The 17,528-nt window shown below is 42.3% G+C and overlaps 1 protein-coding gene across 1 annotated transcript in view; it reads right to left on the bottom strand.

The window, feature by feature from the left end:
* Positions 1-729: 729 nt before the first annotated feature.
* LOC148327688 (plexin-A2-like) overlaps positions 730-17,528 on the bottom strand; it is a 117,233-nt gene continuing 100,434 nt past the window's right edge. The window contains exons 23-32 of the mRNA XM_088308482.1: positions 16,641-16,707; positions 14,326-14,472; positions 11,848-12,007; positions 9,827-9,930; positions 8,010-8,106; positions 7,499-7,698; positions 6,784-6,953; positions 6,061-6,273; positions 5,009-5,159; positions 730-3,273 (exon numbers count right to left, since the gene is read on the bottom strand). Of these exons, the coding sequence (XP_088164608.1) occupies positions 3,178-3,273; positions 5,009-5,159; positions 6,061-6,273; positions 6,784-6,953; positions 7,499-7,698; positions 8,010-8,106; positions 9,827-9,930; positions 11,848-12,007; positions 14,326-14,472; positions 16,641-16,707 (1,405 nt within the window). The 3' untranslated portion in view covers positions 730-3,177. The remainder of the gene's footprint in view (positions 3,274-5,008; positions 5,160-6,060; positions 6,274-6,783; positions 6,954-7,498; positions 7,699-8,009; positions 8,107-9,826; positions 9,931-11,847; positions 12,008-14,325; positions 14,473-16,640; positions 16,708-17,528) is intronic.

Raw genomic sequence — 17,528 nt, 5'->3', positions numbered from 1 at the left:
GAATTTTCTTTGGGTGAATCCAGGGTGCTAAACTTATGTTCATCACCGTGCCGAATGGAGAGATTCTGATAGATTTGGGCCAAAGTTGACCAGTATCAAGAAATGTTCAACTTGACAAAAGCAGTACTGCTCTCATACAACAATGGCGCCAAATTTAATCATTTTCTCTTCTTTGCGATCAAAGTCCAGATTCTCTGTCATCTCTAAAAAAAATCTTTCTGAGAATATTTTTTTGTATGTGTGATGTGCTCAGATTCATTAACCAAAAAATGGGTTCAGGGATGATTATTGCTATCCAATAACATATTCTATTATCAAAAGCTCAAAAGCTCAAGTTCTGCATATTTTGCAAATCATCTGTATCCATAACTACATAGGAATTGACTTACATTTCATTTTCCAGTACCATTGATCAATGGTTGTCCAAATAAGCCAATATCTCATACACGTCCTGTTATAATTTCAGTCAAATGGCAGCGCAAGGCTTTGTTCACGTCTGTCTGGCACATTATTCCTATCCATTGAAAGTGAATCAGCATGCCAGTGAGTTTCGAGAATAGTAAGACATGAAGCGTGGCAGTGCTAGAATTGGTTTGTGAATTAGTCAGAGAAGTTGAGTGGACATTCAATCTCTTTTTTATTTATAGCACATTGATCTTTTTAATGAGTACTACGTATAGGTCTCAAGAAAGGCTGATGTTCAATAGTACAAAAGAAACCAGGCGAGAGTGAGTATCCTCATCTGTTCAGTTTAATTTATAACAACAGTAAAAAGTGAATCTTTTGCTTGCAAAATAGGAGTGTTTTTTTTATGTACAATATTTATACAATAATATATGGTTTAAAAAAACACATCTGACAGTTTATTGCACGACACATTTATAACTTATCAAATCACACATAAAACACATGGGTCCTTTGTCATATTTCAACATTTAACAGGAAATGGAGGCTTTTTTTTCTCATCTTTTTGTTTTGTTTTGATGGTGGGGCGAAAATCAAAGGAGCCCTCCAAATAGACAGGCGTGATGGAGCACAGAAAGACATTTGCCATTGTCACAGCTTGGTGCGTCGTGAACAAAACCGAAACCCCCTAACAGGCCTCAGACTGACAGTTTGATCGTGATAAGTTTCTATATGGCACTCGATAAATACAGCAGCAAAAGAGACCACCGGCAGTCGGGTACAAATAAAAAGGCGTGAATTACACAATTAAAGATGGAGACAGGCGGGATGCGAAGCGAGTGAAGTGCAGTCAGGCGGCAGAACGCATCAAATTTACAAGGACCGGCTAATGAGCCGACTGCACGTGGCATCCATCATCATAGATCCGGCAGGAGCTCTCTGCACCGCAAATGACTCCAAAATTAGAAGCTTCATGAGCTCCATTGTCCAAGTTACTTTTATTAAAGTGGATTTATCGGACCAACCGGGCAGCCACCTGCATTTCTTTACAGAAGCCACAGGTGTTCTTGTCTCGCACGCTTGGTGCATTTCAAGTATAATGTAAACAATGACTGATGATGAGATGGTGAGAAAGAACGACGATACCTCGGGGTTTGCAGCATCATTAATAACATCTTCGACTATAGCTCGGTTTGTTCTCCACTTATCTTCAATGACTAAATTAGTGTTCTACAGATCACAGCATGTCCTAGTTCCGTGCTACTCTTCATGTGTTTTTATGCAGGGACATGTGGGAATACGAATGTAAAATCTCACCGTAAGAACATTCTTAAAATTGGCATGTATGGCTGTGTTCACACTTTGTTCTCTAGTCCGGCACATTTTTCAAGGTCAAACAGCAGCGCAGTGATTAGCATCTGTGCCTCGCAGCTCTAAATTTCTTGGTTTGAATCTGTGCTCTGGCCTGTGTGGAGTTTGCATGCTTGCTAACGTTATCAATGTGCTTGAATACAGGAAAATTCAAAATAGATATACATCACGATTCAATGAAAATGTATTGCACATCATCGTAAAAAGAAATTGTACCCATATAAATGTTTCAAAATAAACAGTTCATAAATTAAACGCAAATGTCTTGAAACTAAAAGTTAAACACAACTTAGGCAGTGATTCTTAGGTTCATTGAAGAATTTAAATCCTTCATATATAGTTGATGTGTGCGATCGAGGAGCAATTCACACACCTGCCTTCCGGTTCGATTCCCACCGACATGTGAGCGTGAATGGTTGTCTGTCTCTATTTGTGTCCTGTGATTGATGGCGATCAGCGAGTCCAGCGTGTCGTCTGCCTGTTGCCCCACGTCAGCTGGGATGCAGTCGGCACAAGCTCCTCACGACCCTGAACAGCATAAGCCCGATAAAAAATGGATGGATGGTTGTACTTGGTCCACTAATCCCAACCACGAGAGTTTTTCTGCTCCACTTGGTTGTCAGTAAGAGCATTACTCTAGCACAGGAACTGCACTACTAGAGAAAACGTACCGCCGTTTGTTTCAGTCGGGACTGAACACAGCCTCAGTATACGATTCTCGTGAAGAAAATTTGAATCTGCAGCATCAGAGCCAGTGGTTAACACATCTGCTTCACAGTCTTGCGATTCACGGTCAGAACCTTCGCTCCAGTCTTCCTGTCCGCTGTTAGCTTGTTCTCTAAATAGGCCATCGTGAATCGGAGTCTGAATGGTGTTCTGCGATTGGCTGGCGACCAGTCTAGGGAGTACCCAGCTTCTCTCGCTCAAATTCAACTGGGGTAGGCGCCAGCACACCCATCTCACTAATGAGGAAAAGCGTTCTAGAAAATGGTTGGATTTGGATGGACTGTCATTAAAAACCACAGTTGACAGGAGGACAGTGTGCAGTGGGCCACTTTTAGACGATGGATGCATGTTACTAGACAATGGCGTTGAATACAAACATCATGCTTTGGGATGATCTGCTGCTCGTGTGTGTTTTCTTGGTGTATCCACATTTTGGTGTGTGTCATGTACTAGGTCCAATGAAGTTTACAAGCATCCCTGCATACACGAGTCTCTCTGGGTGCTGGTGTGCAGGCATACACATGACGTGCGTGCACATTTGAGTGCACTTGCTGTGCGCATGTTGCTCCTCCTCTTCCACCTCCTCCTCTCCGCCTCAGCATATGCTTGTATTGTGTGTCGCCGTGTACAGCATGTGTGCGTGAGTGTGCGCGCGTATGTACGTTGGCGTGCGTCTCAGCTCTCGGCAGACATGGCTGAGATGATCTGCTCCACTTTATATGCCAACTTCTGCTTCTGGGCCTGCTCGTCCTGCTCTAGCGCCTCCAAGATCTAATACAAACACACACACACACACACGCACGTTGAGCAAGCTCACAAAGTGAAAGCAACAGATTAGCCCGTCATAAAATTACGCCAACACTTCTTTCATCATCATGAACATCCCAAAGTGGTGTTATATTTGTATGACTGTTAGCTGCTGCTGTGATCATTTTTACCACTTTAGCCTTTGTGATGTTTTTAATTCAAAACACTAAAAATGTTTGCCAACTCTTATCAGGGAGCACACATGCATGCAGCTAGTGTTGTGTCCAGCCAACGGCTGTGGGTGGCAACAGGGCACCAAGCACCGGCCGATCTGCCCACTCACAAGCTGGCCCGGCTCTCTTGGAGATGGACCATAAACGATTGCATGAACTGCTAAACCTCAGCCTCAGCCAGTGGAAGTGTGTTGTAAGGTGGACACTGGCTAATAGCACTGGCACTAAGTAGGGCAATGCTGGGATGAGGTGGGCTCCACATAAAAGAAAAAAAAACCACACACACACGTGTATATATATATATATATATATATATATATATATATAATTTTTTTTCCCCTAAAAATATTTTAGGGAGGTAGGGAGTATTTATGATTCACTATAGTTTCCTCAACTACAGTGGATCCCATCTTACTCGCAGTTCGGCGTTGATAATTAAAATTATTTGAAATTCAATAATTTTCTGTATTGTATTTGGGGGGGGGGGCTGTTTTTAATGGGGAACTAATACCGAAGGTTTATCAGGGTTTTTAGAAAAAATTGTCGCGTTGAAGAGAACCAACCCCTCAAATATTTCAATGGCCGTCCATTCGATGTACATTTTGGCTTTTCTCAGGCTGGCACATATTTTGCCCTCATTTAAAATGTAATTTTTGTCATGTAACTGGTTTGAAAGTATGTGGAGCTAGTGTATGTTGTAAGTTAGGACTTGCCATCCCTGCAGTTTTAATAATACAGCAGCAAAATGCGTTCTGGATAGCTTTTAAAACACTTTTCTTTTGTTTCACATTTTATTTTGATCACATTTATTTATCTGTTTATTTTGTCCAAATGACACTTATCCCAATATTTGTTATTTTGTTTTATTTTACTCTGCACGACACCATTTGATTGTCAAAAGCTGATTGACGATAAAAGCACTTTAGTGTAAAACTGAGGCAGATTAATGCTGCAGTTTATTACAATATTACAATTTTATGGGCATTTTAAAGGCAAATGCTTCCATAGCAACGTAAATTTTGTGCAAGCCAATACTACCCCCCCAAAAATCCTATTGTTCTGTTGATTCACCGAAGAAACTTCCAAGGACATGCCTTTCTGTGACTCTTCCAGTCTGTCTATTGCAACCTGCTCATGGCAATCTTTTACACATTCAACTTCCCTCGGAGAGCATCCTGTTTGAAGCATTACACTTTTTGTGAGTAGTGTATGTTTTATTTCTTTTGTTTTGAAACACAAATGGAGGGCTTCTGACTGCATTTTTTTGTACCCAAACTCTCCAAAAGAGTTTCACTGATATTGTGATAACGAGATAAGACAACCTCTATTAGTCAGTGAGGCTTCGGATAGTATCTCTAAAACATGAATATACTCCGTTGCGTGTCAATGTTGTTTATAGAGAACACGTAGGCGGTGCGAAAGGGCCTTTTATCTGACCAAGGTTGGACTACGTGTGTGCTTTGATGCCATAATGATGAGCAAGTGCATCGTCACATTTTCCGGCTCCGTGGTGTACTCGTCCTCACCTCCTGGCTGTATTTGCTGACGTAGCTGTAGATCTCGTGGAGGGCACTGAGCGCATTGAACTCGCTGGAGTGGAGGCGCGCCTGCTCAGCCAGATAGGCATTCATGTCCTGATCGCTGATGGCAGGCAGGCGGTTGATGTCCGCGTAGTACCTGAAAGGGGAGAGGCGCACTCTCCGTGTCAGACATGGCCAATCTTTTGTGATGCTGCAGATTCAATCAGTGGCTGTTTTACATCGTAGGCGCTAGAGCGGGATAATCGACAATTCACTCATTGGTGCGCACTGTTTTTTTAGACGTGGGTTTGTGTAATCGGATTTTATCGACACTTTTAGCATCAACCAACCATGTCGCCTCTTCTTCATCAGAAACAAGGGTGCCAAGAGAAGACTCCCCCCAGTGGTTCATGAATAGAATCATCAGCTTGGTTTTTATTCGACAGTTTGCATTTTAAAAGTTACATTTATTAAGTGAAAGTGTTTAAAAGGGTGGGAACCATGTGGGGTGTTGGACAGAGGGGCGGGGGGGTTATATTGGCTTAATTGTGGCGTGAATCACCCCCCCCCCCCAAAAAAAATAGACGTCAACCACTACTTTGCGCAAATTCAAGACTACAGTAATTAGTGAATCGATTAAAAAAAAATATATATAGCGTGAGCTTAACCTTTAAGACCAAAACATTTAGGCATTACGAATTTGATGTTTTTTATCGTAATATATTTATTGCTTGTGATTTTGAAATACATGTGAAGAGGACCTTGAAAAATCATCATGTACTAAATTGAAACTGCAATACTGAGTAGAAAAAAAACAACTTTATTAATTACACATCACGCCGACAGCAACAGTAACACTGAACATGTTGCCGCACGCACAAAACCAAATGCTATTAATAAGTCACGCAATGCTAACATGTTTGCATTCATTTTTAATTCGACCCTGTTGCGTTAACGATCATCGTGTATGTCACGCCCACATGCTTTGAAATCATCCCTCTGCTCTTTTATTCATTAGCTGTTCATCAACGTTTTTAGTCACACGCAGCAAAACCTACCTTTCGACCCAGCTTTTGTAGTGCGGGATGTCCTTGGCGTAGAGCAGCTTGGTGGAGGGCGAGTCTTTGCCCAGACGGTGTTCGGAGGTGGAGCACGAGTCCATGAAGGTCTGAGCCACCACGGACAGGCAAGCGTCCGTGATGCTGCTCTTATGAATGTCGAAGACAAACTGCGGGTTCTTGATCACGTTCACCCAGAAGCGCAAGGGAAGGCTGCGGATAGAGGCAATCATCATATCATTTCGAACAATTTCTGTGAAATTTAAATTTAGAGTGACATGTCAGATCACACATTTTCTTTCCACGTTCCAAAAACATGCAAGTTAGGCTCATTGAAGACTGCAAATTGTCCACTGGTGCTAATATTTATCCCGCAATTGGATAAGAGGAAAACATTATGGAAACTGGATGGATATGCGACCGACTGGTCGCCAGTAAATCATGGGCCAAATCTAGACACATTAGTCAAAGTCCAACAGTGGCAGTTAGTTAAAGCCAAGAACCAAAGAGTATTCACGTGAGGAAGTTTTAAAATTGACACTCTTGACTGGAGCGCTTTGTCGAGATGATTCAAATGTAAATATTTATATTCATTAGAGGCGAGAGGGAGCTGGAAAATGAGGCGTTGGTGTCCACTTTGCATGGGGGAGAGCTTTAGAGGTGTTCCTACTGTTGATACGTTGGTTTAACAACATACATTTGAGTGGATAAAACGCCACTCACCAGTTGCTCTTCCAGGTATGGCGGACATCCGTGTCGTAGATGCCGTGTCTGTCGGCCTGCTCGTCTAGAAAGTCAAACATGTATTTGATGGCTAGCGGCAGGGCGGTGCCCCGGCAGACGGTGCTAAACAGCGTCTCAAACAGGTCGTCCACAAATTTCTGCAGCGTGCCCTGAAAGTAACGTTAACACAGATTTAGCACTTTTGGATTCTGATCGTTAGTCTGCCCTTGCTATGATTTTTTATTTATTTTTTTTTGCCCTCGCAATTTTGCATGAAAACTCTTCGATGGTAATTTCCTTTGCTTGAATCAACGCTTTAGAATGCAAGACAATGAATGGTACTCGGTAAACACTGTAAATCACCAACTTCTCCACTAGGTAGCGCAACTACACTCCAATTTTACAAGGACAAGGAAGCAAACGTTGTATTGTTTTATTATTTACAATTTTATGGACCTATATATATATATATATATATATTAGCAAAATAAATGGAATGTAATTTTAACTTGTAACTAAAGTAAACTAAGTACTGTTAAATACTAAAGTAAGGTAAATAGAATAGAATTTGAAAAAATGTGTGAGAAATTGATACGTAAAGAATTCAAAAACAAAAATAAAATAAAACATAAAATAAAAGTGACATTTAAAAAAATAAATAAAACAAAAACAAAAGTAAATGCAAATTGATGAATACATTATGAGTGCCACATGCCTTTGTCGCCAAGAGCCTGGTGAGGTAAATCTCCGACACCATTTTGCTGCCTCGCTCGCCCTCCTTCTGGTCTCCGTGCTCGTGGTTCTTGACCAAGTGCCAAACTTTGACCCCACTCTCCAGGTCAGGGGTCAGCATTGGCACACGTGAGTGGGGGCTGTCGGGGCTGGTGGGCGTGGAGCGGAAGGGGATGTCCACGCCTGGAGGGTTTGATAGACAGTTGGCATTTTGTTCACTAAAGACTATTGTGCCGTCTCGTTTGCACCACTTTGAATGCTCTCATTGTCTTCTCTACATCGTGATGACATTTCTTGACTTGACTTTGTGTTGGGCTTTTTGCTGTCCAGCATTCACAATTTTCAAGCATGCAAATGAAAGCTCCCAGATCCTTTTTGAATCATATGAGTTTATCTTCTCAGTTTCCTGTGGTTGTTTTAATGATGATGTGCAGCTGCCTGACTAGAAATGATGCTCTTGCCAATAAATGTTACAATTTGTTGACAGTACTGACCATATCTGCTGATACTTCTTGGGAAGCTGGCTGAGCATGGGATGTTGAACGATGACATCTGTTTGGGCACCAAAGCCACCACGCAGCGATCTGTCACCTGTAACGTCAAAGCGAGGTAACGCTTGAATTTTTATGTGTTGGAAGTTGCCTCATAGTGCTGAATGATAGCACGTGTATGCTAGGCTGCATCACGAAAAGCAGGGTTTGAATCGACGAGAGTCGACTTTACTGCTCAACTGATAAACATTTAATGCCGGAAGTCGCCAAATTGCAGACGCGCTTGTCTGCTGCTGTCGTTGGACGACGTTTGTAAAGTAGTCATTACACAAGTGTAGCTGTCATTGAGTTAAAGCGACTCAAGTGTTGAGACATTGCTGTGCGTTGTAGCAATCAATGTCTTGGATGAATCAGGTTTCCGTTCACATGCATTTGCTGTCTGTGTATGTGTGTTGCTGGACTTCTACTGATTTCATTACAACTACCATTAGTGTGATGGAGAGTTGTAGTTTTAATTGTTTGTTTCTATGCATGATCATCAACTAGGTCTTTACCTGAATCGGTCCACGGGGACCGCTGTACTGTGTTGAAAGAATATCAATCACATTACCGATAAATCGACTCAACTTTAATCACATTAGAAAGAAACAAAGAAAAACAAACTTGTTACTTGTTAAAAAATACTTAGGAAGTCTAAATCAGTGGTAGGCCAAGTTTTTGGCAGATTCAGTTTTTTTATTTTATTTTTTTACTAAGCATCCATCCATCATCTATACCGCTTCTCCTCACTAGGGTCGCGGGGGGTGCTGGAGCCTATCCCAGCTATCTTCGGGCCGTAGGCTGGGGACACCCTGAACTGGTTGCCAGCCAATTGCAGGGCACACAGAGACGAACAACCATCCGCGCTCACACTCATACCTAGGGGCAATTTAGAGTGTTCAATCGGCCTGCCATGCATGTTTTTGCAATGTGGGAGGAAACCGGAGTGCCCGGAGGAAACCCACGCAGGCACGGGGAGAACATGCAAACTCCACACAGGATGGCCGGAGCCGGGATCGAACCCACGACCGATGCTGTCTCTCACTGTGAGGCCATCGTGCTCACCAGTCGTCCACCGTGCCGCATTTATATTATAAACCTGTAATTTGTGTCGCATTAATGTTTTAATTTTTTCTTCAAGATTTTTGCTTTAAAATGTATTATTTTTCTTTCATTTTCCCTTCTCTACAAATGACATGTTCCGTTTGTTGGTTTTGCAAATCAAAAGTGGCCCTTGATACAAAGGTTTTCCGATCCATGGTTTAATGGGAGTCTGTACTTGCAAAGAAATGCATAAATAAGTACAGTCTTCCTTCTCGACCGAAGATTAGAATTGAAAGAGCAAACTACACTTTTACAAGCTGAGAGGAGGTAATTCTCTCTCGTCACTAAGGCTTTTTCTTCTCTTGGTTGGTTGAACTCGTGTGACTTCCAGCATTCATTCAGCTCCAACTCGTGAGTCAACACCAATATTTGGCCAACAAAGAAACTTAAATCCTCATCGAAGGCTGCCGACCTGTGCATGAAAGCTGAAAGATAGACTACACAGTGCGCGCATGTGCATAACCCTGAAGAAGAAAATGTCAGCGTGAAATGAATAAGACTGAATAATGATTTGTCCTTCATGAACTGTATGCATGTGCTGAAAATTCCTTGAGCAGTAACTTGAAAATGATTGAAAAAAAAAAAAACAAATCAGCAAGTGATCGGCTAACTAATCGTAAAACAAGAAAGCCAATAGATTCTTTAGGTTGCTTCCTCAACTATGTGGTTTGGCCAACCTGGTAGTGGAGCAGTGTGTTGAGTCTTTTCCAGTCACCCTCGATCTTGGTGGTGATGTCTTCATCCTGAAGAACCACACGAGCCGTCCTGCCCTGACGCCATTCTGCAGCGAAAAGAAATTGGGTCACATCCGAGGGGGGGGTGTTTGACCGTTAGCAATACCAACCATAGCGCGCTGTTTTCTGGCCGATACAGTTGGCATAAAACTCTGGTCATGGTGTCTTGGTTGCTTTATTTTTTTCAGAAAATTGTAATTGCTGTATCGACTGTAATCTTCGTGTGTCGGATGTGTGTATCGACTGTAATCTTCGTGTGTCGGATGTGTGCCTTTAAGAGGAACGCCCAAGTGAGTGACATCCAGAGCTAGAATCAGGTTCGGTAATAAAACCTTCCGTGTTGTTACGTGTTTACGACTTTATCTCAAGGTCGATTAGTCGCCAATCATGTGTTTTGGCGACAACAAGAATGCCGTGCTCAAATCAACATGTGTTTGTTTCACGCTGCAAATTAGTAGCGGTGCCAAAGGCATGTGGCAATATTTAACTGAAAATGAGCCCGGCACACTTATATGCATAATATGCAAGTCTTTCCTCAGATATAAGAAAAAGTGCTATGCATACCCATATGTAAAGGCTACTGCTAACGCTAATTTACGAGCACCCTTAAATACTTACGTCAGCCATCTATGAACAGTGAAAACTCAAACGATGGAACAAACACAAGTGGTTGATCAATAACCTCTAATCATTGTACTTTCATTGCTTACAATGTCCAAAGACGGTGATCAATTGGCACCAAAATACATGTGGACATCCCTACCTATGACCTCCTCAGCATATCAAAAGGATTAACCTTTCCGTGGCTGAATTATATGAGAATTAGGAACTGTGGAAGTGAGCAGAGCTACATAGATGTATGCTGGGAGGACGCGGCACACTGCTTCTTTGCTGAGCACGGTGAGGATGCATGACATAAAAGCAACAGTCGAGATATCTACTGAGATTGAATTGGGAATGAGTGGGCATTTATTTGAAATCGACCACTACTCACTCTCACGGCGAAGCTGGCGGCTGCAAGCGGTGTAGATCAACGCGTGCGACTACTTGAGAGGCAACCCCGCGACATGAAGACCCAAGCTGGATAGTAAAGGCACTAATTTTGTTGCGCTAACACCTTCTGTTTTAACGGCCAGAAGGTAATAGTTGCTATTAACCGTGCTGTTATCCTAATGTTAGCCGCTGCCAGCCGCCTTCTGCCTCCTGAGAGTTGACACGACTAACATAGCTGAATATTCGAAATATAACCAGTCGTGGTTCGCATGCGCATTCATGCTCTTGTCTGCTTCCGTCTGTGTAAGTGAAGAAGAGATCGGCACGGTATTTTTGATTTTGTGGAAGTGCTTACATGAGCTCACATTTGATGTCAAGAAACCCACACTATTGTGTTGAAGTGGACAACAGTACTGCATTTTGGTGGCGATTGTCGGCATTTTAGATAATTCGAGCGATCATCCAAGTGTCCCTTTAATCCCCCAGAGGAACTCGCAATCCTCTTCTTCCATCCCCTGGCCGCGCACATAGCGCAACTGCACGGTTGTTATAAACATTCCCACATCAGTTTTATTTTTGAAATGATATTCTTTTATTATATAATGTGGTGAATGGTGATCTTGCAGTTACATCACTTAAATTGGTGGTGCAAGATATTTCTTTTCTTGTCTTTTCTGTCTGCAAGCCCATGAATGTATAAGGATGAGGTGATTTGATGAATGAGTGAGGGGCGGGGCCTCTGTACCAACGACCGCCTCGGGAGAGTGAGTTAACAAGCTTTTGTTTGTAGATTAGTACAGCAAGTTGACAACTAAAAAAAAAAAAAATCAATTGACTCACAATATTAAGAACTCTGTTTTTAAAAACGTTTGGTAGTGAATGAGTTCAACCCATTCCAGGTGTTTTTGGACACAACAACAGGGATGGTTACGAGGGCTAGTTGTTGAATTTCAAGTTTCCAGCATTCTCACCTAAATCCATGTCGTTAGCTCGCGGTCGCTGGGAGCAGGGCATGTTCTTGTACACGGCGTCGAGGATCTTCTCCTTCACCTGGGTTATCGTGTCGCAGTTGAGCACCTTGACGGCAATCTCCGGACTGTTCTCGTTGTCGGCGTTCACGCAGCTCAGCGTCTGGTCATATGGTACAGATAGAGGCTGTTACTCCCCCCCTGAATCCTTTTCATTAGCCGCTCCTCTCTCTCTCGAGGATCCCGTTAGAGGGGGTCTCAGGGGCAGAAATGTAATTTCACACTTCCAGGATGTGGCTGCGCAGCTTTGGCAGAAGCTTTAAACAAGTAATGGGACACTCTCCGACTGCCTGATCACAGAGGTGTCATCCTGTCGCCAGCGGAAACTTTAAGCCGTGGGGAAAAGTTAGGTATGCTGATGGACTAGAGTGGAAGAGGCAGCCTCACATTAAGCGAGCCATCAGACCGCATCAACATTGCTAAGATGTGCTGAATTGCCGAGCGGACTACCAGAGAACCACTTATGACTCTTTTTTTTTTTTTTTTTTTTTAATGATTTCATCGTCTTCGTGTGTTATTATTTGGACTGAAGTATGCAAACCCAGACCTCTGCTTTGTCCAATTGGATCAATTCCTTGAGAGGAAAAAGAAACAACCCGGACATGACTGTCTGTATATTTGGATTCTTGTAGAAATGTCAGAGCGCTCGCTAATCTTGGCAGCACCCACAAATCAAAAGGAGCTGCAGTTTCCATTGTCACTTTTATTAGGCTCGGCTGTTATTGTTCTTCTACGTTTGCGATTTCTGTGTGTGTCCAAACGTCATCCGGGGAAGACAAACTTGGAGTAGTTTTACCTTTGGTCAGACGGTTGTTATATCCTGTTGTCGCTATCAAGGACTCTGCACAATACGAATCACTAATGTAGGTGAGAATGCATCATGCAATTAAACGTGCAAGAAAGAAATGCTTTTTCGACATCTGGGCTGGATCCACGTGCAGGGCCAAGCTCTCAATTTCAATTCAAATTCCATGTAAAGTGAGATTTGTTTCTAAATACATTATGCATTGGAAGAGAATTGTTGAAAACATGCACAAAGACTTCGAACTATGGAGTGGTATTGGCTCTTCATAAAAAGGTGCATTCTAGTTTATTTTTGGCATCGATTAAATGTCAATTTGTTCCATTTGCTTTGGCTCTTTCTCGCTCTCTTTGTGAGTGACATGACCAATGCACTCTCGTCGTGCGAACAAAACATACCCCCGTCTCCCGCCCTCTTCGCCTGTCCTCTACACAGTCTCAAAGATGTTGAAAGGAACAGAGTGGGAAAACGCAAACGAGGCCATGCAACATTTCTGCCAATCATGGCGTCGCTTTGGAACAGTGAGCATAATGCATGGTCACGCTCTCTTAATATTAGAGAGGTTAACCATGACCTTGACCTTGGCCCCCTGGCATTTTATCTACAGGCAACAGACTCAAACTTGGGTTTTAAACTGGACAGTGAATTCAAATTAGATTGGCAAAACAGTGCTGTTGTTCGATCCAGCTTCTTACACCTTAGGCAGCTCACTAAAGTGAAGCCCTTTCTTTCCCAGCAGCACTTAGAAACAGTAATCCATGCCTTCGTTACATCTCGGCTAGATAGCTGGAATGCACTTTACTTTGGAGTCAGCCAGTCCTCCCTCAAGCGCCTCCAACTGGTCCAAAATCCTCTCTTCACTGGCTCCCGGTGCACTTTGGAGTTCGCTTTAAGATACTTCTGTTCGTCTTCAAATCTCGAAATGGCCTCGCCCCAGCGTACCTCTCCGGGCTCCTCAACTCCTACGCACCTGCCCGCTGCCTCAGGTCTGCGAACCAAATGCTGCTGGAGGTACAGAAGACTAAGCGCAGCCTCAGGTGGAATCGTGTCTTTTCTATTGCTGGTCCTTCCCTATGGAATGACCTCCCATTAAATGTTAGGCAAGCCCCCTCTCTGTCCACTTTTAAAACCCGTTTGAAGAACTATTTTTCTATTTTAGCTTTCGACTTAACATCAGACTGTCGCTGTTCTGCTGTTCTTCTGGTATCTATTGTTTATGTCTTTTAATTTGTGTGCTAATTTCCAGCTAATTTATATGTCACCATATTGAAAGCGCTTTTTTTTTTTACAGCTCCAGCTGTTGTGAAATGTGCTCTATAAATAAAGTTGTATTGTATTGTATTGTATTGTTAATGCAACAATACATTGTAGACTTCAGGAATTCAAGACGTGAATAATCATGTCCCATCCACTCCTCTAGCCACTCTATGACATATTGCTCATGTAGAAGGATGTATTCCTAGCTTACGTCATCATCTTAGCATCATGAGCTGTAAGATGTGTCGTCCACGTGACTGACTCATCAATTAACCTTTTCCACCTGGTGGCTTCGCACGAGAAAGAGTAAAATGTGAATCAAGAAATTCTGTTGCAGTTTTTTTCCAGCCTTTGTGACTCACCAGCGTCTTGTATTCCGTCTGCTGTCGAATGAGTTTGTCCTCGCTGAGGGAGTAGCGCGCCTCGCCAGTGATGGCGTCAATGGGTCCCTTCTCCATTTGCTGTTTGATGGCACAGAACAGCATGAAGAGAGGCTCGCCGGCAGACTCCTTTTTGTTTTGGACGGGCGCCCACGCCGTGGATTAGACGAAAAGGTGGGAGAGAAAGGAGGAAGGGAGATGAGGTGAGATGATAACCGCGCAAAGCCGAGAAAGACATATTACCGCGGGCGGATGGGTTCTTCGGTATCGTGCATTGCAATAGTTTGGAGAAAATAAATTGTAAGGCATAAGTCTGTCAGGCATGGAATAGGCAATAGATCGCAAAACGTTGATCAACTAAAGTAGGTGCTCGGTTTACGACAGAGTTCTGTTTAGTATGGCGGCGACGTAATCAGAATTTCATAACTCGGAACACGGCGTCGTTTATCACCAACCTTTGCTTATGCACAAGTACGTAGCCATCATTTCAAAAGTGGTAGTCAGGTATGCCAACCTTTAGGAGCAAATTGAAGGGCTCAACACTGCGACCAATCTGCTCGTAGATGAGGAATACTTTTCAGAGTGTGCGGATAAAAGTTTCATTCAGTCACAATAGCTTGAGTGCATGTTTTAATGCTCCTGCTGGTACGTTTATAGCTACAAATATCGAAATACAGTCATGTGGGCTTTTTTCAGTTTAGTGGTCAAGATGTCAAACATGAACTATTCAATGATATTTCACTGAGGGCCAAACATTTGTTGCCCTCAGGATTTTGTCCTGGATATAAATACAAATATCAAAAGTTTGTAAACATTTTCAAATGTTTACTTTAATTTTAATTGTTGTCAAAAAATTATAAAAAGGTTTATTAAAAGCACTCTAGTCAGTTGGTATCCTTGTAGTATTTTGATAACTAATACAAATAAAATGAAATTGAAGTCATTTAGCTTTCACTGATGTTTGAAATTTCCTCTTCTTAATATAAAATAATTGACCTGTTTTGTCAGCCAGTGCTCGTTGCAAACAAAGTTCTTGTTACATTAAAATATTTTGCAAATATATATTGTCATTGTCAATCTTCAAAATCATTCAATCATTCAAAACTACGTGATGCCAATCGAGACATATCTACATCCGCAAATATGGTCGTGTACCAATCCAAAAAAGGGTGCCAACAAATCTTGTGCTGGTGCAACCAACTGGATAAGTTGGCAGAACCAGTGCAAATGTTTGTGCAGAGCCTTGGCAAATCGTCATCCTCTTGCCACTAACTGCTTGTCCGTGCAGTTGCAAAAGAATTAAATCACCAAACTTTGGTTGATTTCAACCACAATGACGGTTAAGCATAAGCAGCCGGATAATAAAATTCCCAGCGGCAACGATGAAGACAAACATTTCTACAACGTTCTTGCAAGTGAGACTATTGCGTACAAATGGAAAGGAATAGAAAACATCTTCATCTGTTTTTGTTTTTCATTTGATTTTAGACCATGAATACTTTCCCATTTCTGCACTCCTCCACGAAAGCAAGAAAAAGAAGACATTCTTTCACATCAGTAACTTGGACTCCTGGGATGACTTATGCAATTGTTTTGCACATTTTCATAAGAGTTTTGAATCAAACATTAATTCAGTCATTCCCAAACTCAAAGAGTACCGGGCACATTTCAAATCTGAAAATCCTCTGGGAGCCTAGCTATGCCAAAAATTGTAAGGAAATGAGCCTTAAGTTTGGAGAAAGCTCATCATCATCATTCTCCAAATATGGAAAAGCTGGAAAGTAGTACGAGACAGTTTTCATAAGCAAGTTATGAAGTGTATGTGACGCTACGGTTATAAAATGATATGACTCATTATTCATTATGAGTCTATTTTGCTCTTTCTAAACATGGATGATTATGTATTCCAATATAATTTACAAATCAGAATTGACAAATTCAAAGTACACCTATGCTGATAACAGTAAAAAAAACATCTAAGCCATAAATTCCTGTATAAGACAATCAAATGAAAAAGTATGAAATTAGGTAACTGAGCGTGCCTCCTTGTGCTGCATGGCAACGTAATTCTTACACCCAACGCAAGTTCATTGGATGTCATTTGCAACCTTGAAACTTCATAAATGGCGTCTGACGTAAACTGAAGACCTCCCTTTATTTAAAATAAATAAATAAATTTGGTCACGTAGCTCCAGTAACTCCTTCAACTGCGCGATGCCAAAAAGTGATTTGATTTTTACTTCGGAGAAAGTACTGAACCTAATGTACATCGATTTGTGAGAGAATTGTTTTCTTACCTTGAGAAATTTGTGGAGCAGGAAGGCAAACCAGTTGGTCAGCATCTTCTCCGCCACCGACTCAGTTCTGCATAGCAAAAGGGGCGGTGGTCACTTCCAGTGAAGAGCTTTGAGTGCTCTCAGTTATTTATTTTTTTTTGTAATAATTCAACAAAGAAGATCCTGACAGTGCTGGAGCCTAAAGACACAACTAGTGCAGCCTGCAGGATGAAAATAATATCCACAATCCACTTGCTTGGCCTCAAAAGACCAAGAGTGCTTTGTTTTTTTTTTTTTGTGTCTATGTGTGCGTGTGTGTGCGCCAATGACATCATTTGTAGGAGTGATGGCCGAGCATTGCCACACGTCTGCTTGAACATGTGTCCAGATGTCTTTGCACACTGTTTACTTCTTTTTAATGAATTTTGCTTCAGATTGACGGAGCCCCCGTGGTGAAGAAACGAGTCATTAAGCATTCAGCAGGCCGGCCTCGCCGCTGGGAAAGCAATCTGGAGATAGCCAAAGAGGCGGGAGGAAAGGTGACATCGGAAGAAGCGGACGAATATTTCATGAGTGGCACATGGAAGATAAGCGAGACTGACAAGGACTCTGCCGCCGCTGTACTCGCTCTCCCCCATTAGGTTGTCATCCCGTTCCAGTCCGCCCTGACTCTGTCCATCACTGGAACCACCGCTGTCTTTCACCTGTCTGCTCAGGCGCCTCGGCTTCTCAAATTGCGGTTACACACTGTTGAAAAGAGGCTGGCCTGCCTTAAACTTGACCTAGTTACTCATCCATCAGAAGCGCATAGAAAGGGTCGGGACTGGAAAGAACAATGCGTGATGAATTATCAATGTAAAATGAGAAGTGGCGCTGAAAAGCCAGGTTAAGTATATGTGGGATTCCATT

The sequence above is a fragment of the Idiotropiscis lumnitzeri genome, chromosome 11 (genome assembly GCF_059441095.1).
Source record: "Idiotropiscis lumnitzeri isolate Australia: NSW breed Sydney's pygmy pipehorse chromosome 11, RoL_Ilum_1.0, whole genome shotgun sequence".
In the NCBI taxonomy this organism is placed as follows: domain Eukaryota; kingdom Metazoa; phylum Chordata; class Actinopteri; order Syngnathiformes; family Syngnathidae; genus Idiotropiscis; species Idiotropiscis lumnitzeri.
Note: the sequence above shows the minus strand (reverse complement) of the source record. Positions and strands in the feature narration are given on the sequence as shown.